General features: G+C 44.3%; 1 protein-coding gene across 1 annotated transcript in view; it reads left to right on the top strand.

The window, feature by feature from the left end:
* Positions 1-16,024: 16,024 nt before the first annotated feature.
* Positions 16,025-17,237, top strand: part of aipl1 (aryl hydrocarbon receptor interacting protein-like 1) — a gene marked incomplete at both ends in the record, with an annotated part of 7,827 nt that continues 6,614 nt past the window's right edge. Inside the window, 2 exons of the mRNA XM_084148486.1 lie at positions 16,025-16,132; positions 17,076-17,228. Coding sequence (XP_084004612.1) covers positions 16,025-16,132; positions 17,076-17,228 — 261 coding nt within the window. The remainder of the gene's footprint in view (positions 16,133-17,075; positions 17,229-17,237) is intronic.

Below are 17,237 nucleotides of genomic sequence, written 5' to 3'. Positions count from 1 at the left end.
GAGGAGGCCTTGCCATCACCTAGACGATTTCCCCCTTTGGTCCACAGAACGCTTTTTGCGTAATTCCTCGGAAAGGAAAGTCTGACCAGGGCAGACCGACACACAGCAGCGACCAGACAATCTCGTTAAAGGGACATGACAGCCAGACACACACACACACACACACACACACACACAGGCTAACTCTCCAGGACACACAGTCCTTGGGTGTACCTTTTCTATTTGACAACTCTGTCGGCTAAAGGGGATCTGATTGAATCAAGCCCTTAAAAATGTAAAGGTAATTTCCTATTGAGTCGACATCTGCAGCATTTACCGTGAATGCAATCTCCGCTAATGTGGGAACATTGCCTTTAAATTTCAATCACGCTGTAATTCAATATGGATTGAATAGAGCCCTAAATCACAGTTCATTTACCAAAGGATACACCTGCACATTCACACACACACACACACATACACCACTTCTGCTGTGTCCAAGTAACCATGACAGTGAGTCCACTCAGGTACTATCTATGGGTGGTTAGGTACATTGAAAGCAGAGGGTTACCCAACACTTAGTTATAAATAACTGTACAGTACCTTAAGAAGGTTTTGTGTGGTGGAGGGTACTGAGAGTTCAATGGAACCTGACAACTTAATCCTGCGTAAGAGAGAGATAGAGAGATAAAGAGAGAGAGAGAAAGTGAGAGAGAGAGAGAGAGAGAGAGAGAGAGAGAAAGAGGGAGAGAGAGAGAGAGAGAGAGAGAGAGAGAGAGAGAGAGAGAGAGAGAGAGAGAGAGAGAGAGAGAGAGAGAGAGAGAGAGAGAGAGAAGAGCGGAGCGGAGCCAAATGGATAGCAAGTGCTTATGTGTTTATGTCTCAGCCACTGTTGCTTATATTCACACTTGGTTCTTAATACCACAAGTCAAGTCAAGTCACTTTTTTGTAAAAGTGCAAAACACTTTACGAAAAAGTCAACAAATGTACATTTAAAAAAGAAAACAAGAGACAACACTTTCACAGACACGCTTTTTACTACTTTTGTAGCTCGCCAAGATACACAGACAGACAGAAACACAGACAGACAGGAAGGCAAGCAGGCACACACACACACACACACGGACACACACACACACACACACACACACACACACACACACACTGTACTGTATGTGAAACGTGATCTGCAGTCAAAATTGTGTGGTAGGGGTATCATGTGTGATTCCTGTTTCTGTGCTGTGGCCGGCCAGCCCAGGACAGTGTACAGAACAACATGTACTGTAGTAGTGACATGGCAACAACCTACATATGGGACTGAGAGAGAGAGAAAGAGAGAGAGAAAAAGAGCGGCAGAGAGAGATAGAGAGAGAGAGAGAGAGAGAGGCAGAGAGAGATAGAGAGAGATAGAGATAGAGAGGCAGAGAGAGATAGAGAGAGATAGAGAGGCAGAGAGAGATAGAGGGAGATAGAGATAGAGAGGCAGAGAGAGATAGAGAGAGATAGAGATAGAGAGGCAGAGAGAGATAGAGAGAGATAGAGAGGCAGAGAGAGATAGAGGGAGATAGAGAGGCAGAGAGAGGCAGAGAGAGGCAGAGAGAGATAGAGAGGCAGAGAGAGCAGGAGTGATGGAGAGATGCAGAAAATGTTACATTTTACGTAAATGTTACACAAATGAAAACAAGTTACAAATCAGTGTATGTGTGTGTGTGTGTGTGTGTGTGTGTGTGTGTGTGTGTGTGTGTGTGTGTGTGTGTGTGTGTGTGTGTGTGTGTGTGTGTGTGTGTGTGTGTGTGTGTGTGTGTGTGTGTGTGTGTGTGTGTGTGTGTGTGTGTGTATACTGTATATATGTACACTACCGTTCAAAAGTTTGGGGTCACTTAGAAATGTCCTTGTTTTCCATTAAAACATATATGAAATTAGTTTGAATAGAAAATATAGCAAAATGAATAGGAAATGTAGTCATTGACAAGGTTAGAAATAATTATTTTTAATAGAAATAATAATTGTGTCCTTCAAACTTTGCTTTCGTCAAAGAATCCTCCATTTGCAGCAATTACAGCCTTGCAGACCTTTGGTATTCTAGTTGTCAATTTGTTGAGGTAATCTGAAGAGATTTCACCCCCCTGAAGCACCTCCCACAAGTTGGATTGGCTTGATGGGCACTTCTTACGTACCATACGGTCAAGCTGCTCCCACAACAGCTCAATAGGGTTGAGATCCGGTGACTGTGCTGGCCACTCCATTATAGACAGAATACCAGCTGACTGCTTCTTCCCTAAATAGTTATTGCATAGTTTGGAGCTGTGCTTTGGGTCATTGTCCTGTTGTAGGAGGAAATTGGCTCCAATCAAGCACCATCCACAGGGTATGGCATGGCGTTGCAAAGTGGAATGATAGCCTTCCTTCTTCAAGATCCCTTTTACCCTGTACAAATCTCCCACTTTACCACCACCAAAGCACCCCCAGACCATCACATTGCCTCGATGCTTGACAGATGGCATCAAGCACTCCTCCAGCATCTTTTCATTTGGTCTGCATCTCACAAATGTTCTTCTTTGTGATCCGAACACCTCAAACTTCGATTTGTCTGTCCATAACACTTTTTTTCCAATCTTCCTCTGTCCAGTGTCTGTGTTCTTTTGCCCATCTTAATATTTTATTTTTATTGGCCAGTCTGAGATATGGCTTTTTCTTTGCAACTCTGCCTAGAAGGTCAGCATCTCGGAGTCGCCTCTTTACTGTTGATGTTGAGACTGGTGTTTTGCGGGTACTATTTAATGAAGCTGCCAGTTGAGGACCTGTGAGGCGTCTGTTTCTCAAACTAGACACTCTAATGTATTTGTCCTCTTGCTCAGTTGTGCACTGGGGCCACCCACTCCTCTTTCTATTCTGGTTAGAGACAGTTTGCGCTGTTCTGTGAAGGGAGTAGTACACAGCGTTGTACGAGATCTCCAGTTTCTTGGCAATTTCTCGCATGGAATAGCCTTCATTTCTCAGAACAAGAATATACTGATAAGTTTCAGAAGAAAGTTCTTTGTTTCTGGCCATTTTGAGCCTGTAATCGAACCCACAATTGCTGATGCTCCAGATACTCAACTAGTCTCAAGAATGGCAGTTTTATTGCTTCTTTAATCAGCACAACAGTTTGCTAACATAATTGCAAAAGGGTTTTCTAATGATCAATTAGCCTTTTAAAATGATAAACTTGGATTAGCAAACACAACGTGCCATTGGAACACAGGACTGATGGTTGCTGATAATGGGCCTCTGTACGCCTATGTAGATATTCCATTAAAAATCAGCCGTTTCCAGCTACAATAGCCATTTACAACATTAACACTGTATTTCTGATCAATTTGATGTTATTTTAATGGACAAATAAATTGCTTTTCTTTCGAAAACAAGGACATTTCTAAGTGACCCCAAACTTTTGAACGGTAGTGTATATACAATACAATTGTATTGTATTGTATTGTATACCCACACACACACACACACACACACACACACACACACACACACACACACACACACACACACACACACACACACTTATTTACTGTGTGGACATTCACAAAGGTGAAACATCTGGATGTGGACAAACATGTCCCTAGTGACTGTGGCCAATAATGTTCCTCATTCCCATGACAATTGTGTTGTATATGTGTGTGTGCATGTGTGTGTGTGCGTGTGTGTGTGCGTGTGTGTGTCCGCCTGCATGAGTGTGTGTGCCACATGCAGGGCCCATGTGAGAACAGGCTGGCCTTTGATTCCATCCAGCAGCAAGGGCCTCATTGGGATGGTGAGAAGCGTGTAGTGCGTGTGTGTAATGCGCATATGAGTATGTGCCTCACACATTGTGTGTGTGTGTGTGTGTGTGTGTGCCTCTTGCATACTTGAGGAAATTGTCAATAGCTGCTTGCAGAGCGAAATGCTGCATGCCACTCCTGAACGCAGCCTCGCTGTCTCCCGGCAGGCCACATGCAAGACATTAGAGCAGACAGAGCAATCTCCTACCAGAGACCAGAGCACGCTGCAGGCTTCTTGGTGCAAATGTCTGAGCATTTCAATGGATTTCCTTATAGGGTCGGAAATTACGCTGTTTTAAAAGCCACCCCCTCCTCAGGCGAGATAGAGTTCAGTGAGTTTAAGGTGTGGCCTGCTTTAACAAGTTGAGGTTATAGGTAGGCATGACATGGTAGGAGAACATTTTAACAAATATACCCAATAAAAATGCTGATTTTTGTTTCACGTTTCAAACCATTTTGTCCCGTTTGCTCCTACTGAACGTAACCCAGGTGATGTTACAGTAAGAGGTGTGTCTGCGTTATCGAGGCCCACCGGTTTAAAGTTAAATGTATTGAGGTCAGACACGTGTTCTCCAGTATGCCCTCCTCTTCCCCTCTAATCCACAGACCTGGGATGACCCCAGAATAGGATTGAAGATATTGCTCATTTCAATCAAACTCAATACCCTTCCTCCTCCCTCTCACATCCCAGTAAGGTTTGCAGTACAGGTCAACGTCATTACATCATCACTTAATTTGATAATGCTGAATCTGCTTAGAGATTTGGAATTTTGTTATTTGTCTACTTTATTGGAATGTATTATTAACTGTGTGTGTAATGAATTGTATTGTGTATTGCATGTTATTGTGTGTTTGTGTATGACCCAGGATGATACACATTCCCAGGCTACTTTTAAACCAAATGACGTATTTGTGTGTGTGTGTGTGTTGTGTGTCTGTGTAGAGTTTATGGTGTGTGGGCTGTCCAAGCTCTTGTTTTACAGTTTTTTCCAACTGCTTACACACGTTTTTAAAACTATGTCTCCTTTTTTCAAAACTCTACACACAATTCCCAAAACTGCACACACAAAATGCAAAATGCCTTACATCTCCTTCAAAATGTAACACGGCATTCAAAATGCCAAAAACACATGTCAGAATGAAGCATTTGCATCAAATGGCAAACACTTCTTTCATAATAGTACATTTTTGGATATACCATGTAAACACTGTTGTTCTAAATCTAAAGCTCTTTGGTCTTTCATAGGGTTATATCTACATTTCAGTACAATGTTCTACAGTGAAAGTAATCTGCTGAGAGGGGTAACAAGTACACTGTAAACACCAATGCAATGTAGAAACAGAAAATATTTAGTAGGCCAAACATTACTGTTGTATACAGTAGCATACAACAAAACCATAAACATATGTAAACCAAAAGTATATTCTTTAGAATACAGTATAGAACACAATTGTGTGTGTGGGGTCCCGGGGGGCAGTCCAGGAATTGGTAGGGGGGGAGGCAGTCACCAGTGCTAAGCTACGCTTCATCTCTTCTCCGGGCTGGGTCTGGCCACAATACTTCGTCCACATCACAAGATAAGTTTTCTCTTGTCAAACATCGAGGGAAGTACTGTATCTCCTAGCATGGCGTATCCAACCTTGGACAGAGGCTTTCCTCTATGTCCCCACATGCGTCCTCCATTGCCTGGAGAAGCGGCATGCGGGCATAGGGTTGGCGATCATACACTTTCCAGCGCCAGGCTGAGAAGAATTCCTCTATGGGATTTAGAAAAGGTGAATATGGGGGTAGGTACAAAACTACAAATTGTGGATGGGTGGCAAACCAGTTTTGGACCAGAACAGCCCGGTGAAAACTAACATTGTCCCATATAACCACAAATCTAGCAGGCTCCTGATCTGGATCAGGGACAAGCATTGTGTAAATTGCATCCAGAAAAGTGAGCATATGGCCGGTGTTGTACGGACCCAGTGTGGCATTGTGATGGAGGACCCCGTTTTGAGTGATGGCAGCACACATAGTTATATTACCCCCACGCTGTCCAGGGACATTGGTAATTGCCCTCTGTCCTATTACATTTCTTCCGCGGTGCCTGGTTTTGGTGAGGTTGAAGCCAACCTCATCCACATAAATACATTTACATGGGCATCCATCTCCAATACTCTCTGTAACAGACAAAAGGATATACAGATGAGTAAATATGGTATGTCTGAAGTACTGGAAGTAGTGTTGCATACATACCTCTACAAAGTCATGTCGCAGATTCTTGACTCTGTCAGAGTTTCTCTCAAATGGCACCTTGTAAAGTTGTTTCATCGTCACTTGGTGCCATTGGAGGATGCGTTGTATGGTCGACAGGCTTACAGCATTGATGTTGTTAAATATGGTGTCATTATTCAAGATATATTCTCTTATCTCTCAAATCCTAATTGCATTGTTGGCCAAAACCATATTTATAATTGCAGTCTCTTGTACATCTGTAAACAAGCGTCCTCGTCCTCCATGATGTCTTTGCCTTTCCACTCTGTACAGAATTCAAAAACAGTATGTGTTCAGCATAGGAACTGTAAACAATGTACACAAAAATGTAGTACAGCATGATAACCAACCTCATTCATTCAATGCAGTGCAGTAAATGGATGGCTTAGAGTTACAAATGTTTATGCAATACTATGCAGTCATACGTATTTTACAGTACATTACTGTAATGCTAAAATAGTCATTAGATAGTTGCATACCTGTTCTCATTTCTGAAGGTTCGAATTATGGACGCCACTGTAAATCGACTCAAGTTGGGCTGGACTCTCAGTCCAGCCTCTCTCATGGTCAAACCGTGGTTGATCACATGATCAACAAGTGTTGCCCTAATCTCATCAGAGATGGCTCTCCTTCCTTCTCTTCTTTGCCCTCGTCCTCGTCCTCTTCTTCCTCTTCCTCTTCCTCTTCCTCTTCCTCCTACTCCTACTCCTCCTCCTCTTCCAACTATTCGTCTTTGAATTTGTCCTCGTTGTTGTCCCCTGCCTCTCCCTCCTACTCCTCTTGCTCTCTGTCCATTGTTGGCATCCATTGATCAAAACAGTCCTATACTACAGTAAAGCAGTGATTTGTTAGTGATCAGTTAAGCAATTAGTGTTTGCACATGTGAGGAGTGTGTGTGTGTCCTGGTGAATAAGTGTAGCATTTTGATTGGTTGTGTTTGGAAAAGGAAAACAAGTCACTTCCTGTTAGATTTTTGTGTTTTAGGTAGAGAATTGTGTGTAGTGTTTTGAAAAAAGTGTTTTATGCAATTGACAACTGAGTCAAAGGCTGAGAAATAGCTTATGGTTTTGGAGATTTGGTGTGTAGTTTTGCACTTTGAGTGAGAGGTTTCAAAAATTGTGTGACAAGAAAAGATTTTGTGTGTAAGCAGTTGGAAAAAACTGTAAGTAAACTGTGGGATTAGCTGTATTGACTCCATACATGAGCTGAATGAGTTCCCAGTAGGTGTTCCCTACATTTCCCAGTCCTCATACCACTCACTACCACTGAGAGGGAGCTCATGTTTAAGTGACTAACTGGGTTTGAACCCTGAGTCATCTGCGGCTGCGTACCACAAGACTGTGTAAGCCCACTGAGCTAAAGCTTGGGGGAGCTAACGCAAGTCTGAGCTTGGTTCACTGAATCTGAAGAACCACTGACCATTTATTTCCTCCTCAACCTGAGTAGGTCACAGGGTCCCATAGACGATACATGAGAAACCTAGCCCAGTACAGTAGGGGTAGTGTTCCCTCAGCCCTGTGGAATACATGGGAAGTGTGTGTGTGTATGTGTGTGTGTGTGTACGTGTGTGTGTGTGTGTGTATGTGTGTGTGTGTGTCTGTGTGTGTATGTGTGTCTGTGTGTGTGTGTGTGTGTGTGTGTGTGTGTGTGTGTGTGTGTGTGTGTGTGTATGTGTGCGTGTGTGAGTATGTGTGTGTGAGTGTGTGTGTGTGTGTGTATGTGTGTGTGTGTGTGTGTGTGTGTGTGTGTGTGTACGTGTGTGTGTGTGTGTGTGTGTGTGTGTGTGTGTGTGTGTGTGTGTATGTATGTATGTATGTATGTATGTATGTATGTATGTATGTATGTATGTATGTATGCATGTGTGTGTGTGTGTGTGTGTGTGTGTGTGTGTGTGTACGTGTGTGTGTGTGTGTGTGTGTGTGTGTGTGTGTGTGTGTATGTATGTATGTATGTATGTATGTATGTGTGTGTGTGTGTGTGTGTGTGTGTGTGTGTGTGTGAGTGTGTCCAGAGAGGTCTGAAGTCAGGCTCTGAACTGTGAGTGGGATCTCACCTCCATCCCATAATACTCAGCTGGTCTCCCAGGGTTATCCAGCTTATAGAATAGCCCTGGGCCCATGTGATTGTGTGAGGCTGTGTCAGCAGTAACGTGTGTGTGTGTGCTTTTGTGTGTGTGTTTGCGTGTGCATGTGTGTTTGTGTGTGTTTGTGTGTGAGTCGGTGTGGGTGGGGGTGGTACACAGTGAGTGTGTGTGACTGCTGTGTGCATGTGCCCTTTGTACTGGCTGCTATGTGCAGAGGTATGTAGCTAAAGGTCGGGGCAGGAGCATGAGGCTCTGTCAGGGAGAGCTGTGACTAGGAGAAGCCCAGAGATGGCCAACTGGGGCTGGGGTTACATGGGGCTGTGGCTGGGGTTACATGGGGCTGGGGATACATGGGGCTGGGGTTACATGGGGCTGGGGGTTACATGGGGCTGGGGCTGGGGTACACTTAAAAAATAAATAAAAAAAACCTTTGAAGAACCCTTTTTGTTTCCAGGTAGAACCCTTTTGGATTCCATGTAGAACCCTTTCCACAGAGGGTTCTACATGGTACCCAAAAGGGTTCTACCTGAATCCAAAAAATAGTTCTACCAGAGAAACCAAAAAGGGTTATCCTATGGGGACAGCTGAAGAACCCTTTTGGGAGCCTTTTTTCTAAGAGTGTATAGTAGGGCTAGGGCTAGGGATAAGGTTTATAAAGCTGGGGCTAAGGCATAGGGCTGGGGCTGAGCGTGGGGCTAACGTCGGGCTAAAGGAAAGGGCTGAAGCTGGGGCCTGGGATTGGTCTTCCAGTCCTCCTGCTGGACCACACAGGTACTACAGTTACAGGTACTACAGTTACAGGTACTACAGCAACAAGAGAGAGGGATGGAGGAGTGGCTGTTTGTAATTATAACTCCTGTTGTTGCCCTGGCTTTGACAAACCAGTGTGGCTGTTATGTCATGTCACTCACTGTTACATACAGTATGTTTATTATAGCATAATGTAGGTTTAAGACCTTACCTACCCCAAGGTAAGTAGGACAAGTACTGGGGTCAGACGGGCGGACGGACAGACAGGTTCAAGCAGAAACAGGCATGTGAAACACACAAATGCAAAAGTGCATGCAACACACACACACAGATCTGAAGCAAGAGGCATGATTCACTCCCCTGCCCTTCCAGAGTCTCTCACCATTTGGGGCGTGGGGACGTGTCCACACATGTTGCCCACCACCAGCTGCCAATCACCAGGACCATCATCATCACCATCATCATCATCATCATCATCATCATCACCATCATCATTATCATCATCATCATCATCACCATCATCATCATCACCATCATCATCATCATCACCATCCTCATCATCATCACCATCATCATCATCACCATCATCATCATCACCATTTACATTTACGTCATTTAGCAGACGCTCTTATCCAGAGCGACTTACAGTTTAGTCACATTATTATTATACTTTTTTTAAATCTTTTTTTTTATACCCCCTGTGGGAATCGAACCCACAACCCTGGCGTTGCAAACGCCATGCTCTATCAACTTAGCTACATCCCTGCCGGCCATTCCCGGCCATAATATGATGATACATTATCATGGTTACTTGGAAATCACTATGTAGTCTGTGCATGTGCGTGCGTACTTGCTTGCTTGTGTGTGAGACGTGCCTATGTGTATGTGTCTGTCACAGGGAGAGGATGAGGCAGGCAAGAGGAGTTGTCTGGCCAGGGTGCCTGTGATTCACAAGGGACTCAGTCCACTCTGTCATATCTGCTGAGACTCAGGCATGCGTATGTTCTGCTGTAACCCTGCAGGTGGTTCTGCTGGCTCAGAAGGGCAACCAAGGCAAGAAAGAAAGGAAGGACACACACACACATGCTACAAAACCTAACGAGGGTAGACACACAAACACACCGTTCTTAGGTTACCGAAGCATAAGTAGAGCGAACACACACACACACACACACACACACACACACACACACACACACACACACACACACACACACACACACACACACACACACACACACACACACACACACACAGAAATGATTTCTCCCTCTGAAGCCATAGAAATGAAAGTGGCACACGTCAGAGCACCTGTGTGCGTCTTTTTCCATCACGGAAGCATCAGACTCAGCCCTATTCATGAATGAATGGCCTTTCAATATGTCTCAATACCAGCAGCTAGATGACATGGACACAAATAGCTTATGACGTTGTCAAAGGGAACTAATGCATCAGAGCTGTTTTTCCATGATGGCTAAATAGGAGTACAGTCACAGGGTGTGCCCCATGCAGGCTAAGACATACATTTGTTATACATACACTTAGGGGCACACATACGTGCACATACACACACGATACACACACACGCGCGCAAACATAGAGAAAGCACAGATTATTAAAGGCCCAGCGTAGTCAAAAACGTGATTGTCCTACACTACATGGCCAAAAGTATGTGGTCACCCTTCAAATTAGTGGATTCGGCTATTTCAGCCACATCCTTGCTGATAGGTGTATAAAATCAAGCACACAGCCATGCAATCGCCATGGACAAACATTGGCAGGAGAATGGCCCGTACTGAAGAGCTCAGTGACTTTCAACGTGGCACCGTCATAGGATGCCACCTTTCCAACAAGTCAGTTCGTCAAATTTCTGCCCTGCTAGAGCTGCCCCGGTCAATTGTAAGTGCTGTTATTGTGAAGTGGAAACGTCTAGGAGCAACAACGGCTCAGCCGCAAAGTGGTAGGCCATACAAGCTCACAGAACGGGACCGCCGAGTGCTGAAGCGTATAGCATGTAAAAATCGTCTGTCCTCAGTTGTAACACTCCATACCGATTTCCAAACTGCCTCTGGAAACAACGTCAGCACAAGAACTGTTCGTCAGGAGATTCATGAAATGGATTTCCATGGCCGAGCAGCCGCACACAAGCCTAAGATTGTGCAATGCCAAGCGTTGGCTGGAGTGGTGTAAAGCTCGCCACCATTGGACTCAGTAGCAGTGGAAACGCGTTCTCTGGAGTGATGAATCACGCTTCAAATAAAATCAAATGTATTCAAATCAAATCAAAATTCACCATCTGGCAGTCCAACGGACAAATCTGGGTTTGGCGGATGCCAGTAGAACGCTACCAGTGCCAACTGTAAAGTTTGGTGGAGGAGGAATAATGGTCTGGGGCTCTTTTTCATGGTTCGGGCTAGGCCCCTTAGTTCCAGTGAAGGGAAATCTTAATGCTACAGCATACAATTACATTCTAGATGATTCTGTGCTTCCAACTTTGTGGCAACAGTTTGGGGAAGGCCCTTTCCTGTTTCAGCATGACAATGCCCCCGTGTACAAAGCGAGGTCCATACAGAAATAGTTTGTCGGTGTGGAAGAACTTGACTTGCCTGCACAGAGCCCTGACCTCAACCCCATCAAACACCTTTGGGATGAATTGGAACGCCGACTGCGAGCCAGGCCTAATCGCCCAACATCAGTGCCCGACCTCACTAATGCTCTTGTGGCTGAATGGAAGCAAGTCCCTGCGGCAATGTTCCAACATCTACTGGAAAGCCTTCCCAGAAGAGTGGAGGCTGTTATATTAGCAAAGGGGGGACCAACTCCATATTAATGCCCATGATTTTGGAATGAAATGTTCGATGAGCAGGTGTCCACATAAACTACATGGCCAAAAGTATGTTTTATATATATTTCCACACTATGAGGTTGAAGTAATATTGTGAAATTGTGAAAATTATGATAATGCCCTTTTAGTGTAAGAGCTGTTTGAAAAGACCGCCTGAAATTTCAGCCAGTTTTGGTGGGATGGAGTTTTGGAATGCCTGTTGACATTAGTACATTTGAAAGAGAGATCCAAACCTCTCTGCCAATAACAGCTAGTTTTCAGTTTTCCCCTCCCCACTCAGACCACTCCCAGACAGTCCTAGCAAAATTCTTGCTTGAGAAATTGTTCTTTGCTAAGAAGCTATTTTAGGGGTTTTTTCACAGTAAGGTACTTAATTGTTATATCAGAAATTATTTGATATTGAGATAAAAACGGCTGCATTGCTGTGTATCTCTACACCTGTTGACTGGGTAATAATGGTGCTGTAAGTCAGCCATTGTGTCAGAGTGACTCACTCATAGAGCCTGCGGCACACCACCCATGCCATTCTCTGATGCTCTGTGTGTGTGTGTGTGTGTGTGTATGTGTGTGTGTGTGTGTGTGTGTGTGTGTAGACTCCCTCCTGCATAGGCAAATATAGACTAGACATATTTTCCAAAGTTATAAATATATACAGTAATATATTATACAATAGACACAGGGTAAGGTCAAACTAGGTTTTCCTATTCAGAGAGCAATTACATGTTTTCCATAAGAACTGAACTCAATCACATTATCATCTCATCTTCGATGACAATCATTTCATTCACTAAGACTTTCAGTCTTGAAGGACAATGAATATAGTCCATTCATTCATTCAACTGCTGCTCCTATGACCTAGTAATTTCAGTAAAACCCGCGACCATCGATATGTGTATAGCTGACGTAGCCACAAGTAGGCGACAAATCACCCTGTTACTATCCTGGCCATGGTCCAGATACATAACAAGCTGTTGCACAATCCTGATTACCACATGATTGGTGGAACGCAAACTTGAGAACAGCTTGTTGTCTTATAGGGTTTAGGGTTCCACCTACTGTTCATCTGATATTTAATGACCACATTATAGATTCATAATGCACTATAAAACCATTCAAAATACAGGTAACTGCCAAAATAAAGGAAACACCAACAAAAAGTGTCTTAATAGGTCGTTGTGCCACCACTATCCAGAACAGCATCAATGCACCTTGGCATAGATTCTACAAGTGTCTGGAACTCTATTGGAAAGATCCGACACAATTCATCCTCAAGAAATTTGGTGTTTTGTTGATGGTGGTGGAAAAAACTGTCTCAGGCGCCACTCCAGAATCTCCCATAAGTGTTCAATTGGTTTGAGATCTGGTGACTGAGATGGCCATGGCATATGGTTTACATCGTTTTCATGCTCATCAAACCATTCAGGGTCCACTCGTGAATTGGGGCATTGTCATCCTATGGGGGCATAGCCATGGTAGCCAAAATAATGGCCTGCCCAGCATTTTTATACAGGAAGCATGATGTGACGTTAACTGCTTAATTAACTCAGGAACCACACCTGTGTGGAAGCATCTGCTTTCAATATACTTTGTATCCCTCATCTACTCACGTGTTTCCTTTATTTTGGCAGTTACCTGAAGGTTGTTTTGGTTTTCTTATTCGTGTATTAGAGTAGCCTATTAGAGTTCCTTGAAAAGAGTTAGAATTTTCAGAAAATAAACTGGCACACCCTGATGTTCTCTTTACTTGAGTAGAAATGCTGCTCCACTATTTACTGGATTTGGCTGCAACACACACCACCCCAAGAGCTTTGGATTTAAAACACACACACGTCTGCATGGACGCACATGCTCGAACGTGCACACACACGTGCGCTCACACACACACACACTCATGTAGGCACGCACGGACGCACGCACGCAGACACACACACATACCTCACACATACACACACACACTCAGCAGCACATATGGGAGGCAGATGTGATGTATGAAGCTGGGGTCACAGAGTCCACAGTACCAGCGCTGGATAATTGCCTACCCTGACATAGACATTTCTCAGTGCTCCGTAAAATCTATTCATCCTGATATTGGCAAATCCAGGAAATTTCCTGTGGAATGGAAACCATGTTCTACTCTAAAATATCTAATACATTCTATTACATTCGCATCTACCTCAACAACACAGGATATTACATGGGAAGGAGTCGGACCTTTATGAGATGGACAACGGTCTTCTTCTTTTCCCTTTGATCATGACTGACTAGAAACTTTAGCAACACCTAATAATAAACCAGTAAAAAAACATTATTACTAGTTACTAGTTATAAGCATGTATTTCTAGATAGCAATATATCAACAACAGCCTCAAAATGTCTGATACTGTCTCAGAATCATTACTGGGTGATAGTAGTAAGCCATCAAAAGGATGTCCATGTTCAAATCAAATCAAATCATATTTTATTTGTCACATTCGCCGAATACAACAGGCGTAGACCTTAAAACAAGGGGGGGGGGGGGGGGGGGGGGGGGATGTTGTCACTGTAAATAGTCCAGGTGGCTATTTGATTAGTTGTTCAGCAGTCTTATGGCTTGAGGGTAGAAGCTGTTAAGGAGCATTTTGGACCTAGACTCAACGCTCCGGTACCGCTTGCCGTGCGGTAACAGAGAGAACAGTCTATGACTTGGGTGACTGGAGTCTTTGACAATTTTGGGGCCTTCTTCTGAAACCGCCTAGTATATAGGTCCTGGATGGCAGGAAGCTTGGCCCAAGTGATATACTGGGCCGTACGCACTACCCTCTGTAGCGCCTTACGGTCGGATGCCAAGCAGTTGCCATACCAGGCGGTGATGCAACCGGTCAGGATGCTCTCGATGGACCTGTTTAAAGGTCTTGCTCACATCGGCTACGGAAAGCGTGATCACACAGTCGTCCGGAACAGCTGGTGCTCTCATGCATGCTTCAGTGTTGCTTGCCTCGAAGCGAGCATAAAAGGCATTTAGCTCGTCTGGTAGGCTCGCGTCACTGGGCAGCTTGCTGCTGGGTTTCCCTTTGTAGTCCTTAATAGTTTGCAAGCCCTGCCGCATCTGACAAGTGTCAGAGCCGGTGTAGTAGGATTCAATCTTAGTCCTGTATTGACGCTTTGCCTGTTTGATGGGTTCGTCTGAGGGCATCGCAGGATTTCTTATAAGCGTCCGGATTAGTGTCCCGCTCCTTGAAAGCAGCAGCTCTAGCCTTTAGCTCGGTGCGGATATTGCCTGTAATCCATGGCTTCATGTTGGGATATGTACGTACGGTCACTGTGGGGACAACGCCATTGATGCACTTATTGATGAAGCCGGTGACTGAGGTGGTATACTCCTCAATGCCATTGGATGAATCCAGGAACATATTCCAGTCTGTGCTAGCAAAATAGTCCTGTAGCGTAGCATCCGCGTCATCTTACCACTCCCGTATTGAGTGAGTCACTGGTACTTCCTGCTTTAGTTTTTGCTTGTAAGCAGGAATCAGGAGGATAGAATTATGGTCAGATTTGCCAAATGGAGGGCGAGGGAGAGCTTTGTATGCATCTCTGTGTGTGGAGTAAAGGTGGTCTAGAGTTTTTTTTCCTCTGGTTGCACATGTGACATGCTGGTAGAAATGAGGTAAAACTGATTTAAATTTGCCTGCATTAAAGTCCCCGGCCACTAGGAGCACCGCTTCTGGATGAGCATTTTCTTATTTGCTTATGGCCATATACAGCTCGTTGAGTGCGGTCTAGTGCCAGCATCGGTTTGTGGTGGTAAATAGACGGCTACGAAAAATATAGATGAAAACTCTCTTGGTAGATAGTGTGGTCTACAGCTTATCGTGAGGTACTCTACCTCAGGCGAGCAATACCTTGAGACTTCCTTAATATTAGACATTGCGCACCAGCTGTTATTGACAAAATTATTAAGTGCTTCATACATTATGCCCCTATCGCAATGATTTGTAGCTGTGGGCTTGAAGTAGTGTTTTCTATCCCGTTCTGGATGTTTCTAGTCCAGCAGATGATAGATAGTCATCAGGAGAAATGCTGAGGAGAGCTGATTGAGGGATGGATGAATGGGGGGAGGGGAGGAGGAAGGGGAGTGGAGGAGGATTCTTAATCTCATTATCCCTTTCCTAATCATCGAGGAGTAATGTGTGTCCATACCTCTCTATGCCTCACACCTGCTATAGGCTACCCTAGCAGAAACGCATACATACATACACACATCATATACACACACCTATTTATTTACTGTACACATAGACAGACAGACATATAGAAAGATGTCTTCAGATATGGACGGGACCATGCTCCTGGGGGTGGAAGGCATCAAGAAAACCATCCTGTATGGAGGGACAGCTGAGATGCCCCGGTTCATTACTGGGACCAAGGTAGGCCTCAATATCTCCATCTCAACCGATTCCTTTGATTCAACCTCTCTATCTCTATCCACATTTATCGATTTCAATCTCTCTATCTACTTCATTTATAATCCTCAGTCTTTCTCTCTATCTGAATCTCTCCATCGAAATCGATCTATTAAACATAACTCCATCTATCGACTTTTCTATCCTCTATCTATCTCAAATAGTGGAGGTTTTCTCCAGCTCACAGACAGTTACTCATCAAGTGATTTGTCTCCAATTCCAGACAAATCTGATTACTGTAAAGAAGATGGTTGCAATAGATTCTAGAACATTGTCTAGATTCTGAAAATAAAAATAATGTCTCACTCACATCAGGCAAATCAAATTGTCTTACTTATGGAGTCATATGACACTATTCATTCCATTAGTAATGCCATGGTACAAGATCTTATAATGTTGCATCCTGCCTGTCAACAGGGACCACATACCCACAACAGTATGGTCAGTGTGTAAAGGGTTGGCAACAACAGTATGGTCAGTGTGTAAAGGGGTGGCAACAACAGTATGGTCAGTGTGTAAAGGGTTGGCAACAACAGTATGGTCAGTGTGTAAAGGGGTGGCAACAACAGTATGGTCAGTAGGTAAAGGGTTGGCAACAACAATATGGTCAGTATGTAAAGGGGTGGCAACAACAGTATGGTCAGTGTGTAAAGGGTTGGCAACAACAGTATGGTCAGTGTGTAAAAGGGTGGCATTTGGTGCAACTGGAGAATCTGGAGGAAAATGACTCTCTAAACCCAAATGTCCTCTTCACCACTCCCTCCCTCTCTTCCTTTCTCTCCTCCACCTCTTCCATACTGTACATCCTCCTTCATTATCCCTTTCCCCTTTCATCCCACCCACTCTCCTCCTTCCTCTCTTCTTCACCATTTCCTCCCCTCCCCCCTCCTCCTTCCCTCCTCCACAGGTGACCTTCCATTTCCGTACCCAGCTGTGTGATGATGATCGTACGGTGATAGACGACAGTAAGGTGGTGGGCGTGCCCATGGAGGTGGTGATCGGGAACATGTTCAAGCTGGAGATCTGGGAGACTCTGCTCACCTCCATGAGGATCGGAGAGGTGGCCGAG

This window comes from Coregonus lavaretus (genome assembly GCF_964263955.1).
Source record: "Coregonus lavaretus genome assembly, chromosome: 30".
NCBI lineage: Eukaryota > Metazoa > Chordata > Actinopteri > Salmoniformes > Salmonidae > Coregonus > Coregonus lavaretus.
The sequence above is the reverse complement of the archived record's forward strand: the minus strand, read 5'-3'. Positions and strand labels throughout refer to the sequence as shown.